The sequence below is a fragment of the Dasypus novemcinctus genome, chromosome 4 (assembly GCF_030445035.2).
Source record: "Dasypus novemcinctus isolate mDasNov1 chromosome 4, mDasNov1.1.hap2, whole genome shotgun sequence".
Lineage (NCBI taxonomy): Eukaryota > Metazoa > Chordata > Mammalia > Cingulata > Dasypodidae > Dasypus > Dasypus novemcinctus.
Genome location: NC_080676.1, coordinates 126617383 through 126633978, shown reverse-complemented (window position 1 = coordinate 126633978; position 16596 = coordinate 126617383). Strand labels below are relative to the sequence as shown.

Below are 16596 nucleotides of genomic sequence, written 5' to 3'. Positions count from 1 at the left end.
ATTGATAATAATTCCAGAATTCACTCATTAATTGTTCTTTTTCTCTTAAAATTGATTTAATTTTCACCAACCAGATTATTTCTTGATTTTTAAATTTACAAGTAATTTCTTGTTACTTTTGTAACCCACCAATCACTCACATACAATGTTATTAAATAACAATAGTTTTTATAATGTTTTCTATAAAGACAAAGTAGAAAATAAACACAAAATGGATAATCTAATTCTAGGCATTATATTCAAATGCTGTTTTAATTTTTAATTGCTCCAGGTAACCTTACCACAATCTACTGAAAACTACTTTATGCTGCAGTAATTACATAATGTGCCTTGTGATGGCTATTTTAATTGCTCTTTTACTTTGTACCCTGAGACATCTTGTTCCAGTAGCCATCTCTGCTAATGATAACTTCAGTATCTAGTTACACAGAATATATACTTCTTATTTTTAGGAGCATATTATTTTTTTTCATTTGTCTTACTTTTGGAATAAATTTCCAATGAAGGAGGATACTTCTTTTCTAAAAAGGAGGACATTTGTAAGTAAATCAGTTGAATGAGAAACCTTTTAAGCAATCACTAGTACTAGATCTTCAAAGTTAATTCAATCTTGATTCCCTTTGAACTGTACTCAATCAGTACTAGTCTATGGTTTCTAATGACTATATTAAAGCTAACAACAACAAGAAAAATTCAAGAAAACATAGGCAATATTTACCTGAGATTAATTTTAGGGAGAAAATATTCTAAGGCCAATGACTCCTTTCATTCAGTTTTCTAAACCTCCCTAGCCTGAAAACAATCCGCTTAGATAGTGCCCATTATAAAAATGATTTCCAATCTGCAGGTGTTCCTTTTGAAAAGCTAACAGCTAAAGCTACCTTTGTCAGGTAAATTGCTTTGGAATAATTCGTGAACTCAGTGGTCTTGAAGAAAGAGTATATGTATTCCAGGTTTGGGTAACCGTATTTCTTTTTAAGAACATGCTGCTCCCAAACGGGTCATGAGCAACCCATCTGTATGACTTTATTTTAAACTAATTGATAACTAATCTAGCACACTTGTAATTAATCTACATATTGCATTGGACTATAAATCCATGTGCTTTAAACTGCTTTCAATTTTGAAAATGTTTGCATGTAAGAGAGTAATGGATTTTTGACAATATTTGTACTTAAATGTTCAAGTGGATTGGTCTTTCCCATGGCTGTGTTCTTGAATGAATAGATAGCCTTTAAAATCCCTAGTTAAACCTTACCTCCCATTAAGCACACTCATACATATATTCCTGCTCCCAGAGGTCAAAATAGATAATTGCTCAAAACTCACTTGACTATTTTGAGCTCTGATTACCTGCTCAAGTACTAATCACTGATTACATTTGTTGATCTGGAGTAGTTATGAGCAGGCCAGATGGCTTAAGGACAATTACCTGTAACTATATCAGTATATAGAGATACAGATATGCTTATTGCAGTTTTCCTTTCTCTCAGATAATTGTAAGCCAGGACATTAATCAGTGCTTATATTCATATGTTTATATTTTTCATATCTTAAAAAAATAAGACATTTTTCACCTACTGTCAAAATTTTATAATTAGTTCAGGTGGTAATCTCAACAAATAATCAATAGAAGAGTGGTTGAAAGAAAGCAATGTAGGACAGGGTTTTTAAAAAAAGCTTGCATTGATTTCAGTGTGCTAACTTAATTCAGTACAAAATAGCTAAAAGCACGTTTCCACAACAAACTAATTTTAAATTTAAATATTATATATGGTTTTACCCTATAGAAATGTTTTTAACAGACATAAATCCATTTGTCAGTTCACAACTTCCTCATCTTCCAGGTCAATGTGTCAATCTTAACACAGCAGTGGAAAAATTCCTTGATGCTGGAATTTGTGTGGATACACAATATAAGTTACATATAGTTGCTGATTATCTAAATTAATATAAAAATAAAATAAACAAAAATCAAGCTTAATAATTTGGTTTAGTGAAAACATGTACCACTCTTTTACAAATAATTTGGGTAAATTATAATGATATATTAGATATATCTAAATTAATTACATTTGTTCTCATATTTGTATCTGAGCAGAACATTGAAATTATATTTTGATTAGTCCATCGTATATTTTTCTATTTTCTTCTACAAAAACAATGGATTTTGCTAATTTTCTATAAAACAGTTTAAGTAAAGCAATTTATAGCGATACTACTCTAGTACTATTAGTAAAATTATGACTTCAAAGAAACAGGTTTCTGACTTCATCAAAAACAATGGTAACCATGGTAGCAACACAGCACCATGTTGCATTTTTATTCTGACATTGTTCAGCTCACTAATTAACATGTCACTACTCTATAGCAATTTCAGTTTTAGTGTTTCACCATTTTACGTTCCTTTTCTATGGTACTGACATGCATTATGACTGTTATTCATTTTGTATCACACAATTTTTTACCTACTATAATTGATCTCCCACCACTCAAAATCACTTAGTTAATACAATAATGCCTTACATGTTTCAGTAGCCTATTTTTTTCTCAATTTTCTAGAATTTGGAGGGGGTTAATAAAGTCCTCTATATGAAGATCATTTGAATTCTGAAATTTATCAGCATACACACACAAAAAAAGCATTCATACAGCTTACAAGAACGAAAGAAAATGAACAAATTCGGTTGACAATACATGCAATAAATATTAATTTAAAGAAAAGGAGAACTGGTGAAACAAATATTGGGCACTTACCTGGAATAAGCTGTGCTAGGAACAGATGATTTCCTGACAAGCTGAGGAGTGATATTATGACCCAAAAAGGAAAATGTTTCCATTTCATGTTTGTTCTTTCCTTGCATTACACCAGGCCAGTGATAACAGATATGCTTTATCTGAGAAAAGAAAAAAAGAAAATTATTTAAAAATGGTTAATTCTGTTGAGATGCAAAGAATGGTAAAACTATATTTGAAAAATTATACTTCAAATTAACTTGTCACTGTTTGAAATGATAGGAAAATCCAGGATCTAGTTCCTTCAACAAAAACTACTATAAACAGGCAGGAACTGTCTGAAATAACTATTTTGAAACTCTAGAGAACAGAAGAATATTGTGTAGCATCCAGGGAAAAATGAAAGTGGATGGCAAATTACAGTAAAGAACAGAAAACTGCTCTGAGTGGCACTACCAGTGCACATCCCCCACTCTTGTGGCAGGCCACAGAGGGGTTTAGCCCCTGGATAACTTACTGTGGACAAAAGGGACATAAAAATCCTATTCTTCCAAGAATAAGAGTAAGCACAGCTGATCAATGAATAGCAGCTTTGGATCATTGGGGGCCAGGTTCAGAGGGCAGCTATTCTTTCCTACCATATCTCAGACAAAGGTGGCAGCAGTCAATGTTTCAACATTCCCTGGACAGAGGTGACTGGCAGTGAGGGTAGAGAAAGAAAAATGCTGCATGTTCTCAAAATTGCAGGGTACAGTTAGTGGAAGGGCCACAATTGCTGGGCAGGCTGGGAGAGCTAAACTTTGGGTAACTATCAGAGAAGCTCTTGTGCCCTTCCAATTTCCTTCAAAGGGTACTGTGGAGGCAGTTGGAGTCCCCTTCTTGAGTCTCTGGCCTTATTTTGGCTGGAAAATACTGACTTGGGAAAGTCATCCCTAGCGTGCCTCTCCTCCCAGATTTTGCCCTCCAAGCAAAAGAAGCTTAAGACAACAAAAGGAGTATTTAAGAAACTGTAGAGAGACAGACAATCTAGAATGAAGTACAACCAGCTAAAAACAACCAAGCAAAAGCCCAGGACAAGACAGAGACCCAGAAAAACTACAAAAACCCTGCACAAGGCATTTACCTTGGGTGACCTTTCTGAAAAGAGAACTGCAGCTCAAGAAAATGTATGTCTTATCACTAGCTGGTTTCAAAACCAGGAAATGACATCTTAGGGAAAAAATCCCAGAGTTAACATTGTAAACTATTACAATGTACATTGTGCAACAAAAGTGTGCAAACTATACAAAGAAATAGGAACATGATGGCCCATCCAAAGAAAGAGGTAAAAATCCATAAAACACCATCAATGAAGACAAAAATGTGGACATAGCAAGCAAAACCTTTTAAAAATTATCTTAATATGCTCAAGCAGGTGAAGGAAAATACAGCAAAAGAACTAAATGATATCAGGAAAATAATGAGTGAGCAATACAAGAGTATTGTTAAAGAAGTAGATATTTTAAAAAGGAACCAAACAGAACTACTCAAGTTGAAGACCATGTGGCAGTTGGAAATTATTTTATCAATCCCGAAAAGAGAAATAATATGTTGGTAAACTATTCCTTTGGGTGTAATACCCTTTGATTGCACTAAATTCAGTTGAGGCACCTTTGTTTACTTAATAAGATTGATTTAGGACTTTTGATTGGACTACAACAATGAGGACTGACTCAGGTTGAGTTGCCACCCCCTTGCTGGGTTTGATATAAATAGAAACACAGAGACAGACTGTCTCAGACAAAGGAAAAGGAAGCCACCATGTTTGATCCTGCTGTGTAAGAGGGGATTGCTTAAGCACACAGACCCAAGAGGCTGGAATCACAAAACAGCTCAAGAGGAGAGGGTAAGTCCAGAGGGGAAGGCTGAAATCTCGGCAGACACTGGCCGCCACCTTGCTTCACCATTGGGCAGCACACCAGGATCAACAGTGGCTTTGTTGAGAAAGCATCTGATGTTACCCTGCTTTGTACTTTTCACAGCCTTAGAACTATAAGTTTTTACCCAATAAATCCCCTTTATAAATGCCAACACATTTCTGGTACTTTGCATTGATAATCCTTGGGAAAACTAAAACAAATCATAATAAATGAAATGAAAACTACCTAGGAGGGTTTCAAGAGCAGTTTAGAGCTGGCAGAAGAAAGAATCAGTGAACTTGGAGACAAGACATTTGAAATGAGTAAGACTGAGGAACAGAAAGAAAGAAAGAATTAGAAAAAGCAAAAATAGCCTAAGACATCCAGAGGGCACAATCAAAAGCACCAATATATGTGTTATATATTGCAAAAAAAGAAAGGGGCAGAAGGAATATTAAAAATATAATGAAAGAAAATTAACCTAACTTAGCAAAACATGTGTCTATGCACATCCAAGAAGACCAGAGTTTACCAAACAGGATAAATATGAAGAAAAATGTACTCAGTCATATATTGATCTCACTATTGAATGCAAAGGGCAAGGAGAGAGTTCTGAATGCTCCAAGAGAAAGCAACATAGTATGGCCAAGGGGGACCTAATTAGGTTGAGTGCTGATTTTTCATCAGAAATGATGGAGACAAGAAGGGAAGTTTAAGACATTCTTAAATAAATAAAGCTGAGGGAGATTTTTACCATTAAACCTGCCTTACAAGCAATGCTAAATGGAGTTCTTCAGACTAAACGGAAAGGATTCTAAACTGTGGTTCAAAGCAGCATAAAGGTAACCATATGGGTTAATTCCAGTGTTTTTGTAGTATACTGTTTGATGTGTAACAGATTTTAAAAAGCAAATGCATAAAAAGTAATGATAAATCTATATTTCTGGGCATATAATGTACTAAAATGTAATCTGTAATCTGTACAAAAAAGGTGGGGGGGGGCAGAGGGTTATAGGAAAAGTCTATGAGCGTGCTATTGAAGTTAAGTTTGTATCAAACCAAATATGATTGTTCTATATTTAGGATGTTAAAGTTTAACTCTATGGTAACCACATGGAAAACACAAGAAAAATATATCTAGATAGAAATGAGAAGGCACTTAATATGGTACAAAACAAAAAATAATGTAAATACAAATCTTGGCATTAATGGAAGTGAGAGATAAAAAAGCTATAGGACATACAAAGGCTTTAGCAAAATGACTAAAGGAAGTCCTGCATTATCATAGTGACTTTAAATTTAAATGGATTAAACTCTCCAATCAAAACAAGAGATTGGCTGAATGGATAAAAAAGCATGACCCTACCAAATGATGTCTGCAAGAAACTCATCTTAAATTCAAAGATACAAGAAGGTTGAGGGAGAAATGATGGACAAAATTATACCATGCAAACAGTAACTAAATGAGAGTTGGAGTGGCTAATATTGGATAATATAGACATTAATTATAAAATAATTAGAAGGGACAAAGTCATTATATACTGATAAAAGGGACAATTCAACAGGAAGATATAACAAGGATAAATATACATTCACCTAATAGCAGAACCCCAAAATAAATGAAGCACATACTAACAGATATGAAGGGAGAAATTCATGGTTCTACTTTAATTTTAGGATATTTTCATACACTATTTCCAATGGCTAGAGCATCTAATCAAGATCAATCAGTATGTACAAGAATTGAATGATACTCTAAACCAAATAGAACTAACCAACATATATAGAACAGTTCATCCAATAAAAAAAGTATACACATTCTTCTCGAATGCACATGGATCATTTTCCAGGATAGACCATATGTTAGGTCACAAAACAAGTCTCAATAAATTGAAAATTGTTGAAATCATGCAATGTATATTCTCTGACCACAATAGCATGAAGGTAGAAATCAATAAGAGGGAGAAATTGAAATGCTACAAATATGTGGAAATTTAAAAAATCATATTCCTAAACAACCAATGTGTCAGGAATTATCCTGAGGCGAAGTAAAATGAAAATACTACATACCAGAACTTATGGGATACACTAAAGGCAGTACTGAGAGGGAAATTTATAGATCTCAGTGCTTACATTAAAAAAGAAGACAGACTTCATATAAGAAACGTAGCTTCACAAATAGAAGAACTAGAAAAAGAAGAGCAAACTAAATAAAAAGTGAGCAGAAGGAAGGAAATAACAAAGATTAAGTTGGAGATAAATGAAATAGAAAAACAGAAACAAAAACAAAACAGAAACAACAAAAACAAAAAACTGGTTCTTTGAAAAGATAAATAATATTGACAAACCATTAGCTTGACCAATGAAGTAAAAAATAGTGTAGGTACAAATAAATCAAATCAGAACTGTAAAGCGATACATATGAAATACTAGTAAACCAAATCCAACAGCATATTAAAAGACTTTTATAACATGATCAGTGGAATTTATCCCTGCTATGCAGGAGTGGTTCAGCTTAAGAAAATCAAGTAATGTAATACAACACATTAACAGAACAAAAGAAAAAAACAAACAAACATGATCATCTAGATGCAGAAAAGGCCTTGACAAAATCTAGCACTCTTGGTTAATAAAACACTTAGAACACTGGTGATAGAAGCGAATTTCCTCAACATGTAAAAGGTCATATATAAAAAGCCCACAGCTAAGAACCTACTTACTAGTGAAACAGTGAACAAGACCATGATGCCCACTGTCACCACTGTTATTCAACATTCTACGGTAAATTTTTGCCAGAGTAATTGGGCAATGAAAAGAAACTGCATCCAAATTAGAAAGGAAGAAATAAAACTTTTCCTATTTGCAAATGACATGATCCTAGGTGTCCATCAACCAGTGACTGGATAAATAAATTATGGTAGACACAAAAATTAGAATATTATTTAGCTCTAAAAAGGATTAGAAACCTGATACAATACATGCAACAATATGGATGAACTCTGAAGACATAAATGAAATAAACTAGGCACAAAAGGACAAATACTGTACAATCACCAGATTTGAAACAAATAGAATAAGTAAACTCATAGTCAGGAGCTAAAATGTAGGTTTTCAGGGTATAGGGTGTTGATAGGGAATGGGACCTTAAGGCTTAAAATGTATAGGATTCATATTTGATGATGGAAATGTTTTGGTAATGGATGGTGGTGACTGTAGTAGAACTGTGTGAATGCAGTTAACAGCACTGAAATATACATCTGAATATAATTAAAAGGGGAAATGATAAATTGTATATATGATAACAAAACAAGAAATTTTAATAAAGCTATGGAACTAAACGACACAAACATGGACCCTAAATTTTTTTTTTAATTGATTGGACCCTAAATTAAACCACAGACTTTGGTGGTGGGGTAATTAATTGGAATCTTGAATTTTATTCATGATTGTTCTGTAAACCCACAACTTCTCTCATAAAAATATATATACATTAAAAATGATTGTGGTTTTCACAAAATGTATTTCGAGAAACACATTTTGAACAAATCTAGTATTTATTCCTTTTGAAAATTCATTTTCAATCAGATATAATAAAAAATGTTTCCTTGATTTTCTTTACCTTATATGTGATACAGATAAATGTATTTATTTTGATTTTCTACCAATTTAATAGGAACATTTTCATCAGGTCTATAAAACTATATAGTTCATTTCCTAGATAAATATTTATGAAATACTTATAATGAGACAGGCATTGAGCTACTTTTGGTATATAGGAGAAACCAAAATTAAATAGTCTCTTCCCCCCAGGTTTATAAACAACTTCAGGTCAATTTTATTAACTCAATTCACATGCAAAAAAATTGTAATATTTTGTATATGCTCTATTCTGTACAAGGCATGATGTCAATCATGAAGTATACAAAGAAACATATTGCAAACAATAGAGTTTAATCAGTGTGACTTTTTACATGATAATGACACTAACAAATGGCAGAATAAAGCTACAGGAATTCAAATGGAAGATTGATTATTTTGCCTAGGAGTTTTTACTAAACTCATACTGAACAAGTGACAATTGAGATATGAGATAATTTTTAATAGGTGGACAATATGTAAACAGTCAGAATGAGAGAACGTAAGGAAATGCTCGAAGTTTAAAAAAAATGGTGTTTTGGTATATTCAGGAAACTTTAAGGAAGTTTCCAACTTTTCTACCAAAAAAAATTTTTTTCAGTAGTATACTGGTATCTTCAGGGTGTTCTTTGACTGGATGGTAGAGTTTGCCAGAACACAGTATTATAGGAAACTGCAAAGTTAAGAGGGGAAATGAAGACAGGTAATGAATACATGTGAGTAACATGATCCAAAGGATTGAGAGGGTAACTCTGGGAGGAATGTGAAGGATGAAATAGTTAGAAGAAAACTAGTACATAGGCCATATTGCTACTGCAACGACTTATAATGGATGCTTAGAAAAGGATATTGGCAGAGGAAATGGAAAATTTGGCTGGTGTTGGGTAGAGAATCAGATATGGAACACTATACAAGTATACTTTACATTATCTGGCAATTGCTTACATTTGGGCAGTTGGGAAGTAGAATGCTTTATTTATTCATTATTTATTCATTCAATAAAATACTTAGCCAAAAATATGTAAATGTAACATATTATAGAAAGTAATTTGTCCCCCAAAAAACAAAGTTCTAATCTTCATTTTTTGTGATGCTTGGAGTACCAACTCTAAACAAAGATAACCAACAGCATTCTGTAGTTTATCTGCATATGTCTTTTAAGAATTTGTCTATTTGAGTTGAGCTGTCCTTACTTTATTCCTTATCAATGCAGAGATAATTTCCCAAGTTTTTCTTTAGCAGAATCATCTAATTTTCCTGCCAGATACCTACAATGATCTGATCTTATTTGAGATATTTGGGGATCATTTCTTCCCTTTCAGGATATCTGCAAGAACTCCTACCTGGGTCCAAACATTGCTTCAAGGAAGTATTCCTGTTTATTATAAGTTCTTTTTGTTTTTTGTTTTTTTGAGGTACCAGTGCTGGGGATTGAGCCTGAGAGCTCGTGTGGGAAGCAGGCATTCAACCGTTTGAGCTACGTCTGCTCCCCTAAATTCCTATTTGTTTGTCTTCTTTCTTGTCTTAGGGTTAATATTCTTGTCAGTCTCCTGATTCTCATATATCAGTCATGAATAATGTTAAGCATCATAACTATTTTTTCAACATATTAGCTTTCAAGCATTTTCTGTTTCAAATGCCAAAAGATAATAGAAAGTAGATTAGATTTACAGATAATCGCATACCTAAATGAGCAGTTCTACTCTTTAATCCATACAGTCAATCTATATGGTCCTTAAGTTTTCCCAGAGACTCCTTTTCAGGGTTATCCATTGAATAGTTTATAGCCACACTGTCAGTTAGTACAAATAATAAGTTCTTCCAGAGAACACATGTAAATATATTGCAACTTGGCAGTTTCTGTTTGACTGGGTTTTGGTATAAGAGTCGCCCCTAGCCTCTTGATTTTTGCTTACCTAAGGAGGTTATCAGGTTCTTTTTCTCTCTAGTCTTTGATTACAGGAGGCTATTGAAAACCTGTTTTGGAATAAACTTTAGACCTCTGACTCCTTAAATGTACAGAAATAGTTTTGCCTCAGCTCCTGCTATAAATAATAGCATGTATTGATGTGGGCTATGGGCGGAAGGCTCTGTGTCTCTTCAGAGATAACTAAGTTGTTTGATTTGTGGGTGTGGAAAGGTAAGAGGCTGCAGTCCCAGGAAATGTTTAACAATGCAAGGGCTATAAACTTTTAAGTATTTAGGGGAAATGCAAAAACCAAGGCTTATCTAGAATGTCTGGAGTCCATGCTAAAAGCTTACCTAAGATGTGGAAGAGATATATGCTAATTGAAGCCTATTGAGAACTGAAACAAAGGGACCATTTGGCCTTTCCTCTCTGTATAAAAGACGTTTGAAAATCTTGTTCGGGGCTCGGGATTCAAACTGAAAGCTCCCGAGTCTGGCCGGCCGACAATAAACCATTTTTCCTTCTCAAAATCATTCCTGAGTCCTGGCCTCTCTATACTCAAATAATTGAACTTCTCTTAAATTCCACAACATTTTTGGCGACCACGAAGGGACAATAAATGAAGGCCAGAGACGGTAGCATTTTGCTGCCCCTTCCAAATCCCCGAGGAAGCCGGGAGGACTCGGGTGAACCCCAAATCTGGGCGCCCCTGGATTAAATTTAATCCAGAAAAGATGTGGGCTCCACCAGAATCTTCCCGACAAATATCGAGGGCAATGGAAGGTCTGAAGAGAAAGATTCTGGGAATGAAAAAGAACTCCGAACATGGAAGAAGGTAAGACTCCCCGGGTGAGCACAGTCTGGAAGGCCCTAGCTTTAATTGCTAGGAAGGGGAGGCTGATCACCTCCCAAGAGAACCCTAGTAGCCCCAGAAGGCTGGGGGGAAGCGGTTCTCTCTAGGTTTGGGAAAAGGAGGAAAACCGGGGAAAAGCCCTGGTGTTTTGGGTTTGTCTAACTGCATGTTAGAATCTGGTACTGGTCTTATATCCACTAAAGGAGTGGAGTCTCGATTTTAATAGGAAGGGCTATTTATAGGTTCAAGTCCTAATGTCCTGGAAATTGGTCTAGATTAAGGGAAACAAAACTTGGTTACAGGAAAATGGATCGGCTTTTCTGGTGGAGCTTGGTCTGGGTGTAAAGTTTAAACAGTGGAAAAGTCTAGCTGAAATCTTTTGTTATGGTGCTAATTTGTGAATGAATTCGCTTTATACCAAATGTTAAGTGTTCTGAGGTTTGTGATGGCTGTGGGGGCAGCCATGGTGAAAATAAATATATAAACTTGTGGGTCAGATTAGTGACCTTTGTGCTTCTGTCTGTGTCAGCTCAAGGCTAGTGTTGGAGTTGTGTCCTTATGTAGAGTGGAATTACAGCTGAGCTGGAGCCCTCCCTTGCCATTGGCAAGGGGGTGAAATGATTCTGGGGCAAAAGCTGAGGAGTCTGGATGTTTGCGGAGTCTAGATGTTTGTGCATGCTCTGCTGTCTTGTCTCTGGTCTGGCCCTTTGCCGGGGCTTGGAGGCCATCTGTGTCCACGCCACGCACCCAAGTTTGTTGGGGATGTCCCAGTCAGGGTGGCTGGGTCCCTGGGAGAGTTGCCAAATTTGAGTAGGTTCTGTCTGCCCATTTTGGCTGAAAGCTGGAAAGGGGGGAGCGGCTTGCCCCTTCCCAGTGAGTCCACCCTTCTATTCAAAAGCCGCATTCCTGTTTGTTGTGTGCCTGACTGCCTGGAAGGGGGGGAAGTGAAGGAGGTGAAAAGCAGAATCAGAATAAATGCAGTAAAGTTCCCTCCTTAGGGTGTCAAAGCCAAAATACGTTTGCATTCTGCTCAGGTTCTTAGAAGGTATTGTAGTAACCTTAAGTAAGAGAATGTGTTCTGTGAAGGTAAAATTTGTCTTAAGGGTATAAATAATTATAAAAGTTTTACAAAGCATTGTTTAAGGTATTTAAGTGGCTAATTGCAGAAAGTCATTATTTAACAAAACTGAATTGATAATAATAATAATAATAAAAGGCAATTTTATAACAAACTTATTCAGCAGCCAATCTCCCCTGCCAAATTGCTTCCAAAAAAACTGTTTCTGGTATTACATGCTACTAAGTATTTAAAGTGAAGAAAAGTACATTATTTTAACAAACTTGTTTAGTATTAATGGCAATTATATGTTGTAAGAAGTTTGCCTGGTAACTTAGTATGTGGGATATATGGAGTGGGTTTTTATTGTTAAGGCAACAGAAGATGATTTTGTCCTAAGATAAAATGATTGATTATTGGAAAGAGTAGAGTGTGGGACAGAACCTGAATGAATACTGAAAGTGTAGAAGGTTTGTGGAAGGGAAATTTTTATGATTAAATTGAGTAAGATCAATATACAAAGAAAATATTTTATCAATAGCTTCTTGTGCTTTAACCTCATCATATCCTCAATGTTTGAAGAAGAGTCTTAACTCTTTTAAAAGAACATTTTATGTTCTAGAAATCAAATCCTGAAAAGTAGCCTTTTATTTCAAACTAACTGCAAGAGATTTATTCTTTTACTTTAAAGGAAAAATTAAAGTAATGGTTAAGTTCATTTAATATGTTATAAGTTGAATGAAAGGTATTTAAAGGTGTTATAAAATAGGTTTTTAAAAAATTAATAAAAACTGTAACTAAGAGTTAAAATCATTTATAAATGCATTTATATTATAAAACAGTGGAAAGACAATAACAGAGATTATAGCTGGGTGAATTTAGCCTGAAACTATTATTTAAGTGTAAATTCTACACTAACCTTTCCTTTGTTTATGGTTACTTCAAGCCTAACCTCACCCTTTGCCTTTGCCTATGGTTATTTCATAATTGAGAAGAGCTGGGACATCACTGTCTCCTCTCCTGGTATTAGTAACCCTTTCTCTCATGAATTCAAGTGTAAACTAAATAAATTGCTGCCTGATAGAATAAGGTTAAATGGCCACTGGAGTTTTATTATCTCCAAAATCAAAAAAGGGGGTGGAGGGGGAGAAGTCTCCTGCCTTGACGGTCAGTGTTCCTAAGAGTGGCAATTCATGAGAGAAAGCAGTCTGTCTCCCTGAGGCTTCAAATAGCCTCAGTAAATATATATAAAATTAATCTTGTTGCTTATCCAAAATTCTGCTAATTTCAAGGTAAAATATAAAGTTCTAAAACAAAATGGTGCTAAGGCATTGAGAACATTTTGGTTATTACAATCCATTAAGTAAGAAAGAAAATTCTTGTGGTAAACTGCATGGTCATAGTGCAAATTAAGAAGAGGTCAAAAGTCTTTGAAAAGTTTAAAGTAACTAAAGTCATGTTGTTGTGTCAAACTATTCATGTCTGCCTATTTGCTCAAATTGTTGAGGTTAAATATGCAGTTATATAAGTAATATGTATTTCTGGACCCCTAATTAATTAAGCTAAACAGTATATAAAATAATGCAAATTATAAGTAATATCAATGAGTTGTGTTTGTGTCTAACTCTTTGTGTCTGCCCATTTAAAAAAAAAAAGCTCAATGTATGTCTTCATACATCAGGATAATATCAAATTAACAAATAAAAATTCTTAAAAGAGGTCTATTCAAATTGTTAAAAATTAAATATGCAGTTATATTTATAAATATTCTTAAAGCCCAAATTAAACTAAGCAGGATGAAAAAGTCATAGAAATCTGATTATGGAAACAATTGGAAAAGGGCCTCCTCTTTGCAAGAGCTTTTAAGGCAAGACTAGGTGTGGCAGATTAAACCTATCTACTAGGCTAGGGAATTAAGAATCAGTTTGCCTGGTAATTTCCCAGTTTAAACCTTTGTCAGCCATAAATTAAAAAACAAAACAAAACAAAGATTAGGCTAATTTTCACATAAGAAAAATGTTGATGTAACCCGGCGGCCTGCTGCCTCAGTCTCCCACTCCTGGGTTGGACAGCAGTGGAGGAGACCAGTTTAGGCCAGTCCTATGGGCAGTGGAAGGATGCCCAAGAAGGAGCTAACTAAGTCGGTGCCATTTCAGCACTAAATTCTATTCCTTATTTGACAAAGGGGGGAGCCGGTAAAAACTAAAATGGTTGGAATGTGGTAGAAGAAGCAGTTAAATCAAACTTTTGCGTGGGAAAGTTAAATCTCAGATAAGCTGTAACTTCTGAAGTATCCAATCTATGGAAAAACAGGAAGAGCTTGCATGCTAGGCTTAGGGGTATAAATTGTGTCATTTTTCTTTGTTCGTGGCACCAGCCATATCTGGGTCTGCACCCCTTCTTGCAAGATTGAGAATAAATTATTTTCTTCTCCACAATCTGGTGAGCCTTAATTTCTTCCAGAAGATTTCTTTCCAACGAAATAAAGGTAATTAGTGGCTCTATTAACAAATTTCAGTAAGTAAAGGAAAGTCCATAAAAACTATGGAGAGATCTTTCCTGGGTTATGATTTAAAAAAAAAAAAATTAAGTAATTGTGTAATGTGTTTTAAAACCTGGTAGTCAGTATGCATGTGTTTTAAAACCTGGTAGTCAGTATGCTTTTAATTTAATAATTTTCATAACTTAAAGAAAAGAAGTTTTTAGCTTCCTGTAAGGGAAAAAGAGAACATTCCTTGCATAAACTATTATGGTTTCAATTTTATTTAACTTGAGTGTAATCTCTCATAGTTAATTTATAAACTAAATTAACATATGTACAAAATCTTTACAGTAATGAAAATTGTAAGTTCACATTGGTGAAATTAGGCTAAAGGAAAAAGATTGTAGATATGCTCTCTTAAATAAAGAGTAAATTTCTTTCATTGGTAATTGTAATTTAGTAAGTTTATTTAAACATGAGGTGGCTAGTCAATGTGGTTATAGTCAATTATAAAGAGTTTGTAAAACATCTTCCAAACTGAAAATGTTTAAATAGTTCTAGTTGTAGAAGTCATTGTTAACTAAAGAAACTTAGATAGGGCGTAAGAGTATCACTGTGGAAGGGAAAAGGTTTTCTGGTGGATGTGTGGGAGTGCTGTATATTATATATATACATTGCTGTGGTCTAGGACTCCTGTGAAGAAAAGCTGAATAATTAGGGGGGGGGGGGGGAAAGAAAAAAATAGGATGTGGAATTTTTTCAAGTCAACATTCTTTATCTAAGTTCTTTATCTAACTTTATCCAAGTTCTTTATCTATCCTTTAAACTCATCGCTATATGCCATTCCCTAGTAAGGGACCATGACATTATATTGGGCTTCAAATTTCGGGGAGTTCTGGATCACAGAGTGTTTCAACAATGGCAATGGAGGGATACTGGTATGGGATACCAATGACAGGTGATATATGACTGACAGGGAGCTGTACAGAACATATGTCCAGGGTGCATGGTAATGTTTGGATATACTCATAGTGGCAACAATTAAAAACCACAGTAGGGGGGGTACTGGGTTCCTGGCCAGTGGTGCTCTGTCGTGGTCCCTAGGGGAGCAGCGACAGTCTCCCAGGTACAGTGGTGGGGACCGGGAGGGAGTGAGGGTTCAACAGTGAGCCCCAGATGCTAATGACTATGCTTGTGAGCTGATAAACCCAAAATAAGAACAAGGCCTAGAGCAAATTTGTGCCTGGGAATTTCCTTCTGTCAGCCTTCATGTTACTCAAATGTGGCCAGTCTCGAAGCCAAACTCAGCATGTAAATGCAATGCCTTCCCCCCAGCGCGGGACATGACACCCGGGGATGAGCCTCCCTGGCAACGAGGGACCACTATCAACTACCAACTGATGATGCAACTGGAAAATGACCTTATACGGAAGGTTCAATGCGGATCAGCAGAATATCCATGTCTACATAAAATACCATGACTTTAAAATGCTGTTTGACCTAAAGTAAGGGGGAAATGGAAAGGAGAAATGAGTTTATATGGCTACGAGTTTCTAAAAAAGAGTCTGGAGGCTGGCAGAAGGTTTGCCCTCATGCACAACTGAGCAGAGTCAGAGAGACAGATAAAGCAGATACAACCCCCAGATATTGGTTCCTTTGAGGGCTAAAGAGACCCATGGGAGTTATGGTCATGGCCGATGGGGTTAACTACCAGGGCAGATGGCCCCTCTTTGGAAATGGTGTTTATGTGTGATGAATCTGGACTCAGATGGGATCTCCCTTCATAAGACTTTCATGCTAATGTGCTGGAGGTGCAGTTAATGTTGGGGTTTAAGATATATTTAGGGGATTTGAATCTCTGGACTGACAATGTGATAGCCAGATCCTGAGCCTCAACAGACTCCAGCACCTACAATCTGATTTATTGGACTTACCACACTCAGCTAAGATGGAGTTGAAGAAGGACAACCACCACACCATGGAGCCTAGAGTGATTACAACTGAAAATGGGAGGATTGCATCCAG

The 16596-nt window shown here is 35.4% G+C and overlaps 1 protein-coding gene across 4 annotated transcripts in view; it reads right to left on the bottom strand.

Moving 5' to 3' along the window:
• Positions 1-16596, bottom strand: part of ROBO1 (roundabout guidance receptor 1) — a 1228714-nt gene that overhangs the window by 1039120 nt on the left and 172998 nt on the right. For all 4 annotated transcript variants that reach the window (XM_058296067.2, XM_058296071.2, XM_058296074.2 and 1 more), the window contains exon 2: positions 2758-2897. In XM_058296067.2, the coding sequence (XP_058152050.1) occupies positions 2758-2845 (88 nt within the window). In that variant the 5' untranslated portion in view covers positions 2846-2897. The remainder of the gene's footprint in view (positions 1-2757; positions 2898-16596) is intronic.